The sequence below is a fragment of the Pongo pygmaeus genome, chromosome 6 (assembly GCF_028885625.2).
Source record: "Pongo pygmaeus isolate AG05252 chromosome 6, NHGRI_mPonPyg2-v2.0_pri, whole genome shotgun sequence".
In the NCBI taxonomy this organism is placed as follows: Eukaryota; Metazoa; Chordata; class Mammalia; order Primates; family Hominidae; genus Pongo; species Pongo pygmaeus.
The window spans coordinates 156,440,509-156,458,474 of NC_072379.2; the positions used below are offsets into that span (position 1 = coordinate 156,440,509).

The following is a 17,966-nucleotide window of genomic DNA, read 5'->3' on the forward strand; positions in this document are numbered from 1 at the left end:
CAGCCTCCCAAAGTGCTGGCATTACAGGCGTTAGCCAGCGCACCCGGCAAGACAGTTTTCTGTGTAAGTTTATTTCTTCAGAATTAACCATGAAATACAAATGGTTTAGATTCTACAGTAAAAATGGGAGATGTATTCCTGAATTCAGTTGATTGCTGCACCTAAATAAGATTTCTCGGCTGGGTGCAGTGGCTCACGCCTGTAATCCCAACACTTTGGGAGGCCGAGGCAGGCGGATCACTAGGTCAGGAGATCGAGACCATCCTGGCTAACACGGTGAAACCCCATCTCTACTAAAAATACAAAAAATTAGCCAGGCATGGTGGCGGGCGCCTGTAGTCCCAGCTACTCAGGAGGCTGAGGCAGGAGAATGGCGTGAACCTGGTAGGTGGAGCTTGCAGTGAGCCGAGATCACGCCACTGCACTCCAGCCTGGGCGACAGAGCGAGACCGTGTCTCAAAAAAAAAAAAAGATTTCTCACTGGAGGTTTAGTACCACAAGGTAAGTTCTTTCTGCCCTTGGATTAAGTAGGTCTTGCTTACTGTTGAGTTATTCCTTCCTTTTTATTTTTCTCATCACTCCCGAGCAGTAGTGAAACATCTGAAATCCATGAGAAGAACGGATCAGTGTGGTATCGAGACCATATTCTGTGTTCTGGGCCTCCATGAAGATTAGAAGCACACACTCTTGCCGGCCCCACTTAGTCTGCTGTTTGTCTTTGGCTCTTATTTGTGCAATAAAGACAACAAATAATCGAAAAAATAGTGTTGGGTGCAGTAGCTCATACCTGTAGTCCCAGCACTTTGGGAGGCCAAGGTGGGAAGATCACTTAAGCCCAGGAGTTCAAGACCAGCCTAGGCATACATAGGGAGACCTGGTCTCTACCACTAAAAAAAAAAAAAAAAAAGTAGCCAGGCACGGTGGTGTGTGTCTGTAGTCCCAGCTACTTGGGAGGCTGAGCTGGGAGGATTGCTTGAGCCTGGAACGTAGAGGCTGCAGTGAGCCGTGATGGCACCACCACACTCCAGCCTGGGTGACAGAGACCTTGTCTCAATAGTAAAATAGGGCCCATGTAAATCCTTTTAAACATTTAAATATTCATTTAGATTTAGCAAATGTAACTTTATGAAATAAAAGCCAAATGAAGGTATATGGTGTTAATTTTATTGTTTCTAAACTTAAAATCAGCTTTGAGAGGCGGCAGTAAGTAAAGCGGTAGAGGTCACGCTCTGGAGTGAGACAGGCCAGTGCAGACTCCTGGCGTCACCAACAGAGGGCAGCAGAATCCTATGTTGTCGTGGGCCTCCTTGGCTTTGGTGTAAGTAGCTAGCATTGGTCAAGGACTCAAGCTGGGAGACCGGATGGAGTGTCACATCGTTCAGGTGGAGTGATGCTGCTGCCTGTGTCCTGGTGGTAGTGCTGGTAAAAAGTCATCATATTCAAGGAGATTTGCTGATGCATCAGATGTTGGGATGTGCGAGGACAGGAGAAGGTAAGGGGACCGCCTGGGTTCTGTTCTGTGAACTAGAAGGATGGAGGTCATGCTGACTAAGCTGGGGAAGGTCCGGGCAGGAGCAGGTGTAGGGAGGGAGATATTCTTATGGAGGCTTAGTGAGGGACAGTTGAGGATAGGGGCCTCAAGTTAGAGGCAATATCTGGGCTGAGTCATCAGCATTCCCAGGGTCCTTAAGGTCATGAGCCTGAATTAGATCACCCAGGGTGTAGGTGTCAATAGAGAAGAGAAGAGAAGAGATGAAGAACTGAGCCCCAGGCTCTCCAAGGTTTAGAGTCCAGAGAGTAGAGAATTGACTAATAGAAGTTCAGGAGATGAAGCTGGAAAGGAAGGGAGAAAACCAGAAAAGTGGGATTTCAGGTGCCAAATAAAGATGGTGTTTGAAAGGAAGAGAAAGGTGGATATTGTGTGATGGTACTGTTAGACCAAGTAAGGTTTAGCACTGAGAAGTGGCCATGTCATTTAGCACTGTGGACAAGTGATTTCTGTGGCATGGTGAAGGCAAAAACCTCAGCAGATGGGTTGAAAAGAATGTCAGGATTATCTTCCTAAAGCATCATATTAAAGCTGAAAATATCCACATCATATCACAACAGAAATGTGTACCTATTCATTAGAATACATGTGAAAGAATGTTATAGTAACACTGTATAGCCCCTAAACTGGAAACTACACAAATGTCCTTCGAAAGCATAATGATAATAAATAAATTGTAGGATATTCACAAGACTTACTGAGTGAACAAACTACAGCTACTCAAAATGGTATGAGTGAACAGCACAGACCTAACATTGAGTTGAAGAATTCAGACACACAAAAGTACATTTTGTCAGATTTCATTTATGGAAGTTCAGAAACAAGCAAAGCTCCTTGCAGTTTTTGGAAGGCAGGATCCTGATGCTCCTGGGAAGGTAACACTGGAAGGGGGTGCAGGGGGCTTCCAAGGTGCTAGGCATTTTCTGCGCTGTGGACTAAGTGCTTTTCCATAAGTGTGTTCACTGGGTAAAAATGGATGGAACCACAGGGTTGTGATTAGGGCACTCTACAGCAGTAGACTTCAGAGCAGTTACAAGAGGAAGGATCGGAGAAGAATTGGGGGACTGGTTATCAAGAAAACTTGAGCTATCAAGAAAACTTGAGCAGCCGCTTAAGGGATATAGGGCTAGGAAAGCTGTGTTCTAAAGATGGGAGAAATAACAGCATGTGTATTTGCTGCTGGAAATAGTGGAATTGCTGAGGGAGAGAGGAACCGCACCCTGCAAAGTGAGGGTATGGGGTCTGGTGCTGAAGCAGGGGGCGCCACAGGCTGCGTGTCCAAGAGAGGTAGAGGAACACTGTGGGTGCAGCTGCATGAGCTGGGGAGCAGGAGCTCATTCTGACTGCGTCCCACTGTTGTGCTTTCTGGGTGATGCAGCAGAGGGCAAGAATGGGAAGAGCAATGTTCCCAGACCAGCCACATCTGCATCACCTGGGGATCTGTTAGAAATGCAAATTCTTGGGCTCCAGCCCAGACCTTCTGAATCTGGAACTCTAGGGCTAGGGTTCAGCAAGCTGTGTTTTGGTTTTTGTTTTTTTGGGGTTTTTTGAGACAGAGTCTTGCTCTTGGCACGGCTCACTGCAACCTCTGCCTCCCGGTTCAAGTAATTCTCGTGCCTCAGCCTCCCGAGTAACTGGGACTACAGACACCCACCACCACGCCCGGCTAATTTTTGTATTTTTTGTAGAGATAGGGTTTCGCCATGTTGGCCAGGCTGGTCTCGAATTCCTGGCCTCAAGTGATCCGCCCGCCTCGGCCTCCCAAAGCGCTGGGATTATGGGTGTGAGCCACAGCACCCGGCCAGCAAGCTATGAATAGGCTTAAATTAATAAGTGTGACTCTGATGCACGCTAAAATTTGAGAATTACTGGACAATGGAAATATAATAGGATTGCCAGTTAGTGTAGGGCTCACTTGACGTTAAAATCATAAAGTGAAGTGAGACCAGCCATGTGGGTTACTTGTTTTTCTACACCCGTAAACAGGTGTGTGGGTCTGACTAGGATGTAGAGTCAGATTTAACCAGGGGTGGGGTTTTTTGCCAAGTGACTATAATAAAGGGTGAATTGGTTGCAAGTTCAGAGTGGTTACAAGAGCCTGCCTTTGAATCTAGGCTGTTTAGAGAGGAAATTAATCCATGAATGGAGATTTGAGGGCAAGGGAAGCTGGACAGGAGAGGAGACCTGTGAAGTCGAGGTCCTTCAGGGAGTCAGTGTAGGGGTGGTTAAAGCGAAGATCAGTGGGGCTTAGTTATCAGTAATGCCACTCGGAGGACAGAGCTGAAGGAATTGGTAGCTAAGGTGGAGTTGACGGACAGCCAGGATGGTAGAATGACAGTCAACTGTGGGCCACAGATGTCACCAAAAATTATCACCAGAGTGTGTTGGACTCCCAGGAGCTAAAATCTTGAGTTAAGGGGCAGTGACTGAACCCAGGAGAGGTAATGGATGTTCAAACCCAGTGCATGAGATTGAAAGCCAGGGATTTCAGGGGGAGGGAAGGGAAGGATGGTCTGGAAGTGGCAGTAAGGAGCACAGGTGGCCTACCTCCCTTCTGTGCCTGGTGGTTCAAGGGTGCAGAAGAGACCACAGCTACTCACTCAGAGTGCTCTGAGGATCACAGAGTGCTCGCTGCAGGGCATATGGGAAAATGGACTGCTGAGTGTCACAGCATAGTCAGGAAAAAATCCCATCTTAGCTATGAGACCAGGAGCACAAACAACAAAAGGAAAAATGAACTGGACTTAAAAACGTTTGTGCTTCAAAAGACACCATCAAGAAACTGAAAATACAACACACTGAAAGAGAAGATACTTGTGGCATATATATGAAGGACTGCATGATAAAAATGGGCGAAGGATCCAATTGGACATCTCTCCAGGGACTGGCAGCAAGCAAATGGGCTGTTAGCTCATGCAAAGATGGCCAGCATCACTAGTCATCAAGGAAGGGCAAAGCACAGCCACAGGCTGCCGCGCACACCCTGAGTACGGTGGGAATCAAACCAGGAATCGCAGGGTTGGTGAGGATGTGGAGGAATCAGTCCTCATGCATTGCCAATGGGAATGTAAAACAGTGCAGCCACTTTGGAAAAGTTTAGCAGTTCCTCAAAAGGTTAATTACCTTTGGACCCAGCAAACATATATTTACACAAAAACTTGCACACAAATTCCCACAACAGCATTATTCATAATAGCTAAAAGATGGAAATGACTCAAAGGCCCATCAGCTGACAAATGGGTAAACAGAATACGGTTCATCCATACAGTGGAATATTACTGGGCTGTGAAAAGGGGTAGAGCACTGACACATGGCACACATGGATGTGCCTTGAGAATGTTCTGCTCGGTGAGAGAGAACAGATGCAGAAATCACCAAAGACATGATTCCATTTATATGAAATGTCCAAAACAGGAAAATCTAGAGACAGAAGGTGGATGAGTGATCGCCAGGGCTGGGAGGAACCAGGAGTGGCAGCTAAGGGATGTGGAGTTTCTTTTTAGAGTAATGAAAATCTTCAGAAATTGATTGTGGTGATGGTCATACAACTTTATGAATATAATAAAACCTTTGAATGTAAGTTATGTGGATGATATCCCAGTAAAGCTGTTACAAAGGAATCGTGCGGTAGGTAACGTGGTGACTGAGAGAGCCAGTGTCACAGAAGTTAGAGAAAGCAGCAGTCAGTATAAATCGGAGTTCATAGGTGCTATCGTTCTAAAGCTGGAAGGAGTATAGCGATTAGAGCATGAGCTCTTGTTAGGGAGACATAGTACCTGATGGTAATGAAATCTTTTATCATCAAAGGCATCAGTATCCTCAAATTTCTCAAGAAGTGGCTTGACAGATTCTAGTCTGATATCTTATTCTCCTATATGGCAAAAGTAGAATTTTGAAACTTGAAAGATGTTTTCTTCTAATTGTTGAAAATAGTTCTTGGTTATGTGGGGTACCTTGAGACTGGGCCTGAGTTTTTTTTTTTGTTTTTTGTTTTTTTTGTTTTAATTCCTACTGTCTTTCAGAAGCAGGAGTGTAAAACTGTCCTCAGATGCTCAGATGTTTGCTTCTTGTCAGTGGAAGTGGGAATATGGGTTTGCTACTTTGGCGAACTTCCTTGTTCATGAAGATGTTTTTTATCTTCTAGAAATATTTTGGGGAGCAGGGTCAGGGGTTTCTGTGTTTTGGAGCCTGAACCTGGAAGCCATAGAACTAGAAGTCGAGGAAAAAAAGGAAGGGTCAAGCCAGGTCTGGTGGCTCAAGCCTGTAATCCCGGCACTTTGGGAGGCTGAGGTGGGAGAATCACGAGGTCAGGAGTTCGAGACCAGCCTGACCAACATGGTGAAACCCCGTCTCTACTCAAAATACAAAAATAAGCTGGGCGTGGTGGTGGTTGCCTCTAATTCCAGCTACTTGGGAGGCTGAGGCAGGAGAATCGCTTGAAACTGGAAGGCGGAGATTATGGTGAGCCGAGATTGTGCCACTGCTCTCCATCCTGGGCGAAAGAGGGAAACTCCATCTCAAAAAAAAAAGGAAGAGTCAACTCCAGGCCGCTCAAAATGTATCACGTTGTGGCTCAATCGCTGGAAGCCACTGTGAGGAAAATAGGACAGGAGACGTGCATGTCTCCCCCATCCCCCATCCCCTGTGCCCTGCTGGGCTTCTGAAGTGAAAGGAGAGTTGGAGATGAGAAGGGCAATCTGTGCAGGCTTTCCTTGTCTTTACGGAGTGCCAGGGTCTCACGGAAGAAAAGGTACAAGCACTGTGAGGCCTCGGCAGCTCTGCGTGCTGGGGATTTGGGCAGCCTCTGTAGAAAAGTAGGAGTGCAGCATTCGTGTCCTGGTGTGGTGTTTCAGGATTTGCAAGGCAGAGTTGCTCTTTTTCTCTGAGTAACAACTAGTGGGCTCTGCTCAGTTATCCGTGGTAGACATGTGCTGAATCAGGAGTGAGTTCACCTCAGTTCACATTTAGAGATTGGCTTTAGGGCACCTGCCAGTGGAGTATTAGAGTGAGGCCCACGGCCTGGCCCCTCCCAGGGAGCTTGGTGTCCTCCTGCTGCTGTTCCTGCATGTGAGGTGCAGGGGACACTGGGACAACACGGATTTTTTAGTGCCAGGGTAGCTGTGTAGACCAAGTGTTGCAGGAGTTGACGGTGTAGAAAGCTCTCTGGAATAGGATTGTGAAGATCTAGGACTTGAAATGGGTGTTGACGTATACATGATCCGAAACCCACAATCCGAAAACTCTTAACACAAGAATGAAAGGATTTTTTTGCAAACAAGTTCATGAATGCAGAATTCCAGTATGTAATGTGGTCCCTGACATATAGTTGGCACTTAATAAATGTTTGTTACATGAATGGGCACCATATGTTGTATTTGGACTCTTGCATTAAAGATGAGGTATGTTGCCAGGCACGGTGGCTCACGCCTGTAATCCCAGCACTGTGGGAGGCCGAGGCGGGTGATCACCTGAGGTCAGGGGTTCAAGACAATCCTGGCCAACACAGGGAAACCCTGTCTCTACTAAAAATACAAAAATTTGCTGGGCATGGTGTGCGTGCTTGTAATCCCAGCTGCTTGGGAGGCTGAGGCAGGAGAATCGCTTGAACCCAGGAGGTGGAGATTGCAGTGAGCTGAGATCGTGCCATTCATTGCACTCCAGCCTGGGCGATAGAGCAAAACTCCGTCTCAAAAAAAAAAAAAAAGAAAGATGAGGTATATCTCCTGCCCCCTAGGAGCTTAGAGTTAGTTACACAAGCCCGTAGTGGTCACAGTGACTGAAGGGACTTCGTTTTTCAATTCCAACCTACGAATTCTGAAGCACAATTATTAAATAGCGTGTTGCTATTAGTATACATTCTTATTTTATGTTTCTTTTTTGTTTTTTAAATTGTGTGGTTAGTATGACTTGAAATAATTAAAATTATTATCTGCTTGCTCAGTTAGGATGGCTTTAAAGCAAGACATCATCTCTTATATAGTTTTTAGATTAAGTTATAAATGTTCACTTTAGAGCTGCCTGAAGATTGATAGAGATGCATTTGAAAAGCATTATTTTTTTTATTGATTCTTAATGTAGTAAATTACTGAAGTTATTTGGCGGCAAACAGAAATGGCCTGTGATGTGGTTCACATTTATTCTCCTGATAGAGCCACAATTTGCATTAATTGCGTCGAGACTGCACTCACTTATATTAAAAGGCTTCTACTATAATTAATCCTTTTTATTTCAAATCATTTTGGCACAATTTCTAGCTATAAACATTCATAAAAGACAGACAGTTGAAAAATTCGTTACAGGTTTTTTCCATATACCTATTGCTATTTTTTTCATGACAAGTAGTTATTGATATGCTTCTAGGAACAAGTGTGGTACAGCTGGCTGAGAAGGCCAGTGTGAAAAATGCTAAGTGGATTATTTTGCATAAAAAATAGGCAGTTTTTGAAGTTGTATAATTAACCTGTGTTTAGAAAATACCTTGATTTATGCTTACATTTGTATCTCAGTTGCATACATTATGGAAATTTAATTTATAATCCATTTAGCTGATGCAATCATAGTTTTTAGTGCCATCATTTATTAGTGCTTGTATATTAAATGCTCTGAAGGTTTAAACCTGCCTTATGTAAAAAATTATACCTATGCATTTACATTTTATGAGTCACAGTGGGATTTCTGTTTAAAATTCAGGTAGTTCTGATATATTTAACTAGTTTCACTGGTTTATTGTTACTAATGCAGAAATGGCAAACAGTGACCTTATATATTGAACATCAAATGATTTACACTTCCAGTTTACTTTTAAAGTCCACTGTACAAATGAGGGCTTTTCTTCAGCCCCTGGGATCAATCATGTAGTTGTATGCAGAGTGTTCCCCTTGGCTTTGAACGCGTCATTCATTTCCAAGTGATGCCATTTATCAGTGCTCCAGGTTCCTAGGATTAACCATCCTTAACTTTAAACAAACTGTGACTTTTCAACACAACTTTCTTTACCTTATCAGGAGATGATGACTATGTGCCTGTTGCCATTTTATTCATTCTCTCATTAAGAAACCCTTTTTTGCTATCTTTTCAAAATTAACTGGGTAATCATTAGTCCTCAAATCAGAAATAAAAACACAAGGACATAATACTTTGGTTTACCTGGCAGAGGCCAGCCACAGTCTTCTGGAGGGGATGTTATGCCAGCTCTAGTTATCAGACATGTGCCTGAGCTCCTTAAAAACAGCATTCTTCGGTCAGGAGTTCGAGACCAGCCCGGCCAATATGGTGCAACTCTGTCTCTACTAAAAGTACAAAAATTAGCTGGGCGTGGTGGCGCATGCCTGTAGTCCCAGCTACTCAGGAAACTGAGATAGGAGAATCGCTTGAACTCGGGAGGCGGAGGCTGCAGTGAGCCAAGATCGTGCCACAGCACACTCCAGCCTGGGCAACAGAGGGAGACTCTGTCTCAAAAAAAAAAAAAAAAAAAAAAAAAGCGTTCTTCACAATGTCTGTCATTTTCTGAAACAAAAAGCCAGTGGCACTCTAGATATTTGCTTTTGGGAAAACCTCAACAGCTATTTTCTCATTTCCTCCAGTCATATCAGTGGACAAGTCCTTAAAATGTGAATCTCAAGGGGTGTCTGGGCATGCCCTGTTGGAGTGTGTAAGTTCTGGAGTACTTATTTAAGGATGCGCATTTTATAGACTACACATACGAAGTAGATTATTACTAAATACGGTAACTGGCTGGAACCTATAACTAAGCAAAGGACTCACTCCCCACAGGAGCAGTGGCTTACAGTTGAAACGTTTCTCCTTTGCTGGAAGCTTGCAGAAGCAGTCCCAGCTCTCTGGAAGCTACTTACTCCCATGTTATTAATTCACACAGATCTCTCTAATATTTACAGTGCATGATATGGTTGGGTGATGGCCTCTAGGTTGGAAGGGTGACTTCTGAGTTGACTGTCTCATGGATGAATGACTACCCCATAAAGTTTTGTTTTGATTTTGGTATTCCCTGGGTAGCACGATGGCATTTGAATCTTAAAACAGTAGGATAAAGAGAGTCTGGGTCTATCTTAGCATCTCCTGCAGCACAGCTCATAATAGTCATTTGCAAGGTATGGTTAGTCCAGCCTTCACCTTCCCTCTCTCTGTCCTTCCTGCCGTCCCTCATTCTCGGGCAAAAATTCCAGTGCTGCACCTCCAGACAGTAGGAAGGCCTGTGACTGCCTCTGTTGAGAGGATTTCTTTCTCTAAAACTAGGCCACCTGTTCTCCACACCCCCTGGGGGTAATTAGACTACCTCTGTTTGACCTGGGAAAATAGGATCACTGTAAATACACATCTCTCTGAAGACTGGATGTTTTCTCTTTTTTTGAGACGGAGTTTTTGCTCTTGTTGCCCAGACTGGAATGCAGTGGCACAATCTCGGCTCACTGCAACCTCCACCTCCCGGGTTCAAGCGATTCTCCTGCCTCAGCCTCCCAAGTAGCTGGGATTATAGGCATGTGCCACCACACCTAGCTAATTTTTTTTTATTTAGTAGAGACGGGGTTTCACCATGTCGGTTGGTCTGGAACTCCTGACCTCAGGTGATCCAGCCGCCTCAGCCTCCCAAAGTGCCGGGATTACAGGCGTGAGCCACCGCGCCCGGCCCGACTAGATATATTCTAACACCAATGGCTTTTGTAGAGGAAGTAGAGATTTCTTGTTTACTTCTATTCCTTTACCTTAAGTTAAAAAACTGTCCAGATGGACCACATGGAAACAAGATAACTTATGTCTAACTGCATGCCTAGCACAGTGCCTGGCACCTAGTACCTAATAAGCGCTCAGGGAATGATAACTGTCTCTATTGTCTTTATTAGAAAACTTTTGGCCGGGCAGGATGGCTCACACCTATAATCCCAGCACTCTGGGAGGCCGAAGTGGGCGGATCACCTGAGCTCAGGAGTTTGAGACAAGCCTGGCCAATATGGCAAAACCCTGTCTTTACTAAATATACAAAAATTAGCTGGGCATGGTGACGGGTGCCTGTAATCCCAGCTACTGGGGAGGCTGAGGCAGGAGAATCGCTTGAACCTGGGAGGCGGAGGTTGCAGTGAGCCGAGATCACGCGGCTGCACTCCAGCCTGGGCAACAGAGCAAGACTCCATCTCCAAAAAAAAGAGCATAAGTAATATTTCTTGACATGTGAAAATCAAATGAAACCCAAATCTGGAACATAGCCACCGTCACTCATTGACACATTGTCCGGCTGCTTTTGTGCTGCAGGGCAGAGTGACATGCGGTTACGAACTGGGACCCCAAAAACTGTGCTCAAATCCTAATACCCCATCCTGTGAGCATGGCCCTGTTTGGAAATAGGGTCTTTGCAAAGTTTAGGTGAGGTCATCTCATCTTAATCCTCCTCAAGTTAAGATGAGGTCATAGTAAATTAGAGTGGGTCCCGAAATCCAGTCGCTAGTGTCTTGATAAGAGAAAGAAGAGATTCAGACCCAGAGAGCACACAGGGAAGATATCTGTGAGAAGAGACAGGAAAGTGGGTAAGGGAGCCACAAGCGAAGGCCCATCGAGGGTTACCCTGAGACACCAGGAGCTGGAGACGCAGTGAGGTCTCCTCCCCTGGATCTTGGACCTGTGGCCTGTGGAGCTGCGAGGCTGTGAGTTCATGTGGTTTTCAGTCTCTCAGTGTGTGATCATTTGCTGTAGCCACCTCAGGAGACTAACAAACCTGCAGTTCCTGAAGGATTCACCATCCTTCTGTTGAGGAGAAGCATTTGTTGGCTTCTGTCTCACAGGAAGGATCTGGCTCTTCATAATTCCACGATTTCGCCCCTAGGTGGTCTGTTCCAGAGTTCTCCGCATGCTTAGTGCGTGCATTGAATGCCTGCACGGGAGCCTGGAGCATGGTACTTGCCCACTGAATATCAGCTTCAATCTTCGGTACTATGAGGAGAAAATGCCTGCTCTCTTAGGATTGGGTTTAATATGAAGTTGAGCATATGGCTCTTTGTTTGTAGGCTTGTGTATTCGATGCTAACGTTGTCACTGTTCTCTTTTGAAGGCTCTCTATGAGAACATGCTGGTGGAGCTGCCCTTTGCGGGCTTCTTTCTTTCCAAGTTGCTTGGAACCAGTGCTGATGTGGACATTCACCACCTTGCCTCCCTAGACCCTGAGGTGTATAAGAATTTGCTCTTTCTGAAGAGCTACGAAGACGATGTGGAGGAGCTTGGGCTGAACTTCACTGTGGTGAACAATGACCTGGGAGAGGCGCAGGTGAGGGGTCAGGAGCAAGTAGCAGTATCTTCTTTTGTGTGGAAGTCCATTTGTGTTACAGTGTTTGACTTCCGCACATTTTAGTTACAATGACTGTGGCTGTGAGTTAGACGTCGAAGCATGTAGCTCCGAAGCACCTTAGCCCTGGCCTCTGAGCTGAGTGCAGTTCCTGCTCCCACGCGTGAGGCCTGTTCCTGCCCGGCAGCCCCTCCTGCGGAGCTCCACTCTCGAGGCTGCGGCCCAGGCTTGCTGCTTGTCTGGCTCTTCCTGGTGCTGGGGGTGGCCGTTCAGCAGCTTCGCGGCAGGACCCCTTGCTTAGTCCTCGCTCCTTGCCCATTCAGAGCCACCTCAGCTGCTCCAGCACTATCTAGGGGGTGTGTTCATTACCCATCTGGTTACTTTTGTTATTTATATCCTTTTTAAAAAAGAAAAAAGAAAGGTCTATATTAGAGATTCAAACTGATTTTCTTAATAACAGCTTTATCAACATGTAACTCACATACCATAAAATCTGCCCTTTTTAGTACATGATTCAGTGGTTTTTAGTATATTCATAGAGGTGTGCAATCATCATCACCCCAGCCAATGTTAGCACATTTTCCTCGCTCTACAGAGCAACCGTGCACCCATTAGCAGGCTCCCCGACCCCATGCAGGCAGCCACCAGTCCACTCTGTCTCTGCATGGGCCTGCTGTGGACACTTCACATGGATGGAGTCTTTTTTTTTTTTTTTTTTGAGATGGAGTTTCACTCTTGTTGCCCAGGCTGGTGTGCAGTGGCGCGATCTCGGCTCACCACAACCTCCACCTCCCGGGTTCAAGTGATTCTCCTGCCCCAGCCTCTCGAGTAACTGGGATTACAATGTGCCACCACGCCCACCTAATTTTTGTATTTTTAGTAGAGACGGAGTTTCTCCATGTTGGTCAGGCTGGTCTCGAACTCCCGACCTCAGGTGATCCGCCCGCCTCGGCCTCCCGAAGTGCTGGGATTACAGTAGGCGTGAGCCACCGCGGCTGGCCCGACGGAGCCTTTTACGTGGTCTTCCTTCACTTGTAGTTGCATGGATCAGGACTTCATTCCTTTTCTGGCCAAATGATATTCCATTATATGGATATACCACAAGGTCTTTACTGGTTGATGGACATTTGGGTTGTTCCTATGTTTGGGCTATTAAGAATATTACTGTTATAAACATCCACGTACAGCATACTAAAATAATTATTAATGAGTTAGTAACATCTGGGATTTGCTTCAAATACACTCTGAGCATCCATAATCTGAAAATCCAAAATGTTCCAAAATCTAAAACTTTCTGAGTGCTGACATGAAGCTCAAAGGAAATGCTGATTGGATCATTTCAGGTTTTTGGATTAAGGACTCTTACTGATAAGTATAATGCAAATATTCCAAAATTTGGGGGGAAAAAAATTCAAATCCAAACACTTCTGGCCCAAGTATTTCACTCAGATAAGGGATACTGACCCTGTGTGGTGAGAACAGGGGCAGGAAGTGGGGCTATCAGTGCCAGAGACTGGCCGGGAGGTGTGATGCCTGATGAACTGGCTGTGTGGGGTTGGGAGCTCACACACTGTTCTGTCTACTTTAGCGTATGGGATTTTTTTGTTGTTGTATTGTTTTGAGACAGGGTCTCACTCTGTCACCCAGGCTGGAGGAGTGTAGTGATGCAGTCTCGGCTCACTGCACCCTCAGCCTCCTGAGTAGCTGGGATTACAGGTGTGCACCACCAAACCTGGCTAATTTTTGTGTTTTTTGTAGAGACAGTGTTGCCCTGTGTTACCCAGGTTGATCTCGAATTCCTGAGCTCAAGCGATCCTCCTGCCTCAACTTCCCAAAGTGCTGGGATTACAGGCATGAGCCACCATTCCTAGCTAATTTTTGTATTTTTTGTAGACATGGGTGTCTCCCTATGTTGTCCAGGCTGGTCTCAAACTCCTGGGCTCAAGTGATCCTCCTGCCTCAGCCTCCCGAAGTGCTGGGATTACAGGTGCAAGCCACCATGCCTGTCCAAGAGCCATATTTTATTTGGTTACAACTTATTTAGTTGCTTTTGTTTCTGCATATTTTTCCATACCATAGAGCTGAATTTTCACCAATGCAAACTTTAGATAATTTGGTGGGGGCCGTTACTGTCATTAGGAAGTGCTCGACATCCAGTGATGTTGCTTGCTGCTGTGGCCTTGCGCCACCTAGTGGCCTGATTTCTAAATGGCATAAAAGCCTTCGGACGGTGAGTGTTGTAGTGACCTGCCTGAGGCCTTTGCTAATGCGAGTATTTCCCATTTTTCCTTCTGAAATAAATGTTAATAGTGAAACGTCGCATATGCAAGAATTCCATTAAAGCACTGCCGATAATACTGGAATCTGTTAAAAGCAAAAGTTGGAAGTTAAGATGTTCCAATTATTCATAGAAATTCCCACTGAGTTAAAAAATTATAGATAATGTATGAGAATAATTATACTAAAGAGCCTAATGAGAAAAATTAAGCAATTCACTAGTGAAGCACCTAATTTAGAGGGAGATCTTAAGGATTTCTGTAGAAATAAATAGGTAGTCTTCCATACAAGTTTTTAAGTTTATAAAGTATGATTTAAAGACTTGTAATATGCAAATACTTTATTGTGTCAGCAGGTTATGTTAATTAATCATCCCTTTTAAAATATGGTGCTGCTCTCAAATTTGTTTTCTTCAGTATAATCAATTTGGCTGTTAATCTGTTTAATGGTGACCATGAAATTTTAGACGACTAATTTACATAGAACTCTTTCTAGCAGAAAATGCTAAGGGTTTAAGAAGGACCCACAAATAATCATCTGTTAGGTAGAAAAGATTGGACTTGAGTCACAACAGCTTGGTTCAGGTCCTGGCTTGGCCGCTTTTCTGTGAGGCTTAAGGAAGTCCACAAGACCCCTTCCTCATTTCAGACGGGGCTGTGAGTGCCGGAGGATGAAATGAGCTAATGAAAGTAGGTCATGTACGGTGGTGTCTTGTGGGGCTTTATGGATTCCAAGTGAAAATAGACCTTCTGGAGGAGCAGAGAGGACAGCTCTTGGTATCTTGCTGTCCTGAGAACTGCTCCAGTTAAATATATTTGTATTTAGAGGAAATTTTAAATATGTCCCTCAGATCTGAAATTTAGCACTTATGTGACATGGTTTTTAAGTACACATAGTTGTTTGGGCTTAGCCTAAGAGAATTTTAAATTAAAAGTAGTGTAACCGTTTAATTATTAGAGGGCCTGGGCACAGTGGCTCACGGCTGTAATCCCAGTACTTTGGGAGGCCAAGGCAGGCAGATCATTTGAGGTCAGGAGTTCAGACCAGCCTGGTCAACATGGTGAAACCCTGTCTCTACTAAAAATACAAAAAAATGAGCTGGGCGTGGTGATGTGCACCTGTAATCCCAGCTACTCGGGAGGCTGAGGCACAAGAATCACTTGAACCCAGATGGCGGAGGTTGCGCTGAGCCGAGATTGCTCCACTGCACTCCAGCCTGGGTGACAGAGTGAGACCTTGTCTCAAAAAAAAAAGTTATAGAAATGTCAGTTTTTTCTGATCAGGCAAGGTAATTGGGAGCCTTGGAAGTTCCTTTAACTGATAACTTCACTGGTCCTTTGTCTTCCAAATCATACAAGTATATCATCATTTATTACCTGCCTCTAATCCATTTAAAGGAAGGGGTGGTATTTTATATATTGAAATATAATAGCTAGCCTCCTGAGGCTTGGTTAACAGATGGACTGTCAGCTGAGTACAAGCAAAGGAATTAAGGTAATGAACACAATCTTTAATCAGAATGAAGACAATGGAATTGAAAGCCCATTCTTAGGCTTGATGGTTCCAAACCTTAGGAAGTGAATTATTGAGAATAATTGAATCATCATTTAAAATGTGAAACGTTAAAAGAAGCAGATCTGCTAAGTTGAACGTTCAAGTTCAATTTGAACATTCTATATAAAATGAGAACCAGCAAACGACTCTCCTGTAACCATCAGCTGTAGGATGACTCAAGTCAGGCTCTCTAGCAGATTTGTGAAACAATCTTTCTGTAAACGGTAAGAGACTGGGACATCAGTGCCATTGCCCAGAGGCAGCAGTCTTGTCTGTTACTCTGGGAATATTAAAGCTACCAGGAAAACTGAAGGCTGTGAAAAGAAAAGAATGGAAAGGTAGGGAAGTTGAAATGTCTTTGTTCATTTATTTTGAGCTTATTTTATATTTTCTTTGTCCACAGTATAGGTTGCCCTCATCTAACCCCAGGAATGCAGTTGGGGTGTTTTTGTTGTTTTTTTGTTTCGTTTTAGAAATATAGGTGGGGGTCTTGCTTTATCTCAAACTCCTGGGCTTAAGGGATCCTCCTGCCTTGGCCTCCCACAGTGCTGGGATTAGAGGCGTGAGCCACTATACCCGGCCTGTTTTTTTTGTTTTCTTAATAAATACTTTTTAAAAATTTTTTTATTTAAAATACACTCTTTATAAATTATGATTACATGTTTATATTGTATTTTGCTCGTGTACTGTTTTGTATTTATGAATTCATATAATCATATAATCACATATAATCATATAATCACAGCAATTCCAAGTCAGACAAACAAATATCACCATTTTATTAATGGCCAGAAGTTTTAAGGTGTAAAGTGACTTGTCTGTCATACAAGTGGGGGACAGTAAGATCCAGGTCTGTGTTTCCGCTATGTTGCTTTTCTCATGAGCACTCTTGTGGTGTTTATGGGAGCCCCACGTTATACCTGCAAATTCTGTTGAGTGTAGCCATGTACTAATAAAAAGTGTTCTTACTCACTCTGTTTATATACATAAGAAATTGGCTGATCTATTATCACTGATCGTTACCACCACCCTTTGCATCGTAATTAAAGTGCTTTATAGTAATGGCATTGTGGAAGCACACAGGTAAGTGTGTGCTGCTTATATGGATGAAAATGAGAAATCACTTTACTACAGCCTTTGCGTTTCCTCCAGAATGAGTCGCTTTTTCTCTTCTGACTTAATGGTGATTGTTTGCTTCATATCTTTGCCCTCTGTGATTTCTCATTTTTATTTAAATAAAATTGCCATGGTGACATTGCTGCACAATTCCCTAGTGCTTTGGAGGAAACATGGATGGTTAGTGATCTTAAAGACAGAATAAGGTGCTGGGCTTCGGAGACTCTTCCTGGAGGGGCATCTTTGCATCTGTGCACAATGGTGTGCATACTTGGGTACTGTTTCGTATTTAGATTCTTGTTCACAAAGCATCAAGTCCTATTTCCTTAAAACATTTGTTTCTTGCTTTTTTTTTTTTTCTTAACCTATTATCATACTTTGAGGATTTTGAGATCCTTATGTTTCGTATTTCCAGGTAGTTGAACTAAAATTCGGTGGGAAAGACATCCCTGTCACCAGCGCCAACCGGATTGCATACATCCACTTGGTGGCGGACTACAGGCTGAACAGGCAGATCCGCCAGCACTGCCTGGCTTTCCGACAGGGCCTTGCCAATGTTGTCAGCCTCGAGTGGCTCCGAATGTTCGATCAGCAAGAAATTCAGGTACCCTACCTGCTGACTTTCTGGGACACGCTTGTCACAGGAAATGAAAAGGCTTTCTTAAAATTTACCTCAAATGTTATTATTTGAACTTTTTTCCTTAGGTATTAATTTCTGGTGCACAAGTTCCCATAAGCCTAGAGGACCTAAAATCCTTTACAAACTATTCAGGTATGTTATCACTACTAGTTATTGTTTCTGAAAATGTTGCAGGTGGTCATATTTCCAAAGTAATTTTTATTTTATGTTAATTAATTTATTAATTTATTTATTTTTTCAGACTGAGTTTCACTCTTGTCGCCCAGGCTGGAGTGCAGTGGTGCAATCCCAGCTCACTGAAACCTTTGCCTCCCGGGTTCAAGCAATCCTCCTGCCTCAGCCTCTCGAATAGCTGGGATTACAGGCACCTGCCACCAGGCCCAACTAATATTTGTATTTTGAGTAGAGACGGAGTTTTGCCATGTTGGCCAGGCTGGTTTCAAACTCCTGAGCTCAAGTGATTCACCCGTCTCAGCTTCCCCAAAGTGCCAGGATTACAGGCGTGAGCCACCATGCCTGGCCTCAAAGTAATTTTTATTGTA

At 44.2% G+C, this 17,966-nt stretch overlaps 1 protein-coding gene across 2 annotated transcripts in view; it reads left to right on the forward strand.

Annotated features, from left to right (window-relative positions):
• The window catches only part of UBE3C (ubiquitin protein ligase E3C), a 130,249-nt gene that overhangs the window by 99,056 nt on the left and 13,227 nt on the right, over nucleotides 1–17,966 (forward strand). For both annotated transcript variants that reach the window (XM_054494482.2, XM_063668051.1), the window contains exons 19-21: nucleotides 11,607–11,819; nucleotides 17,200–17,388; nucleotides 17,490–17,556. In XM_054494482.2, the coding sequence (XP_054350457.1) occupies nucleotides 11,607–11,819; nucleotides 17,200–17,388; nucleotides 17,490–17,556 (469 nt within the window). The remainder of the gene's footprint in view (nucleotides 1–11,606; nucleotides 11,820–17,199; nucleotides 17,389–17,489; nucleotides 17,557–17,966) is intronic.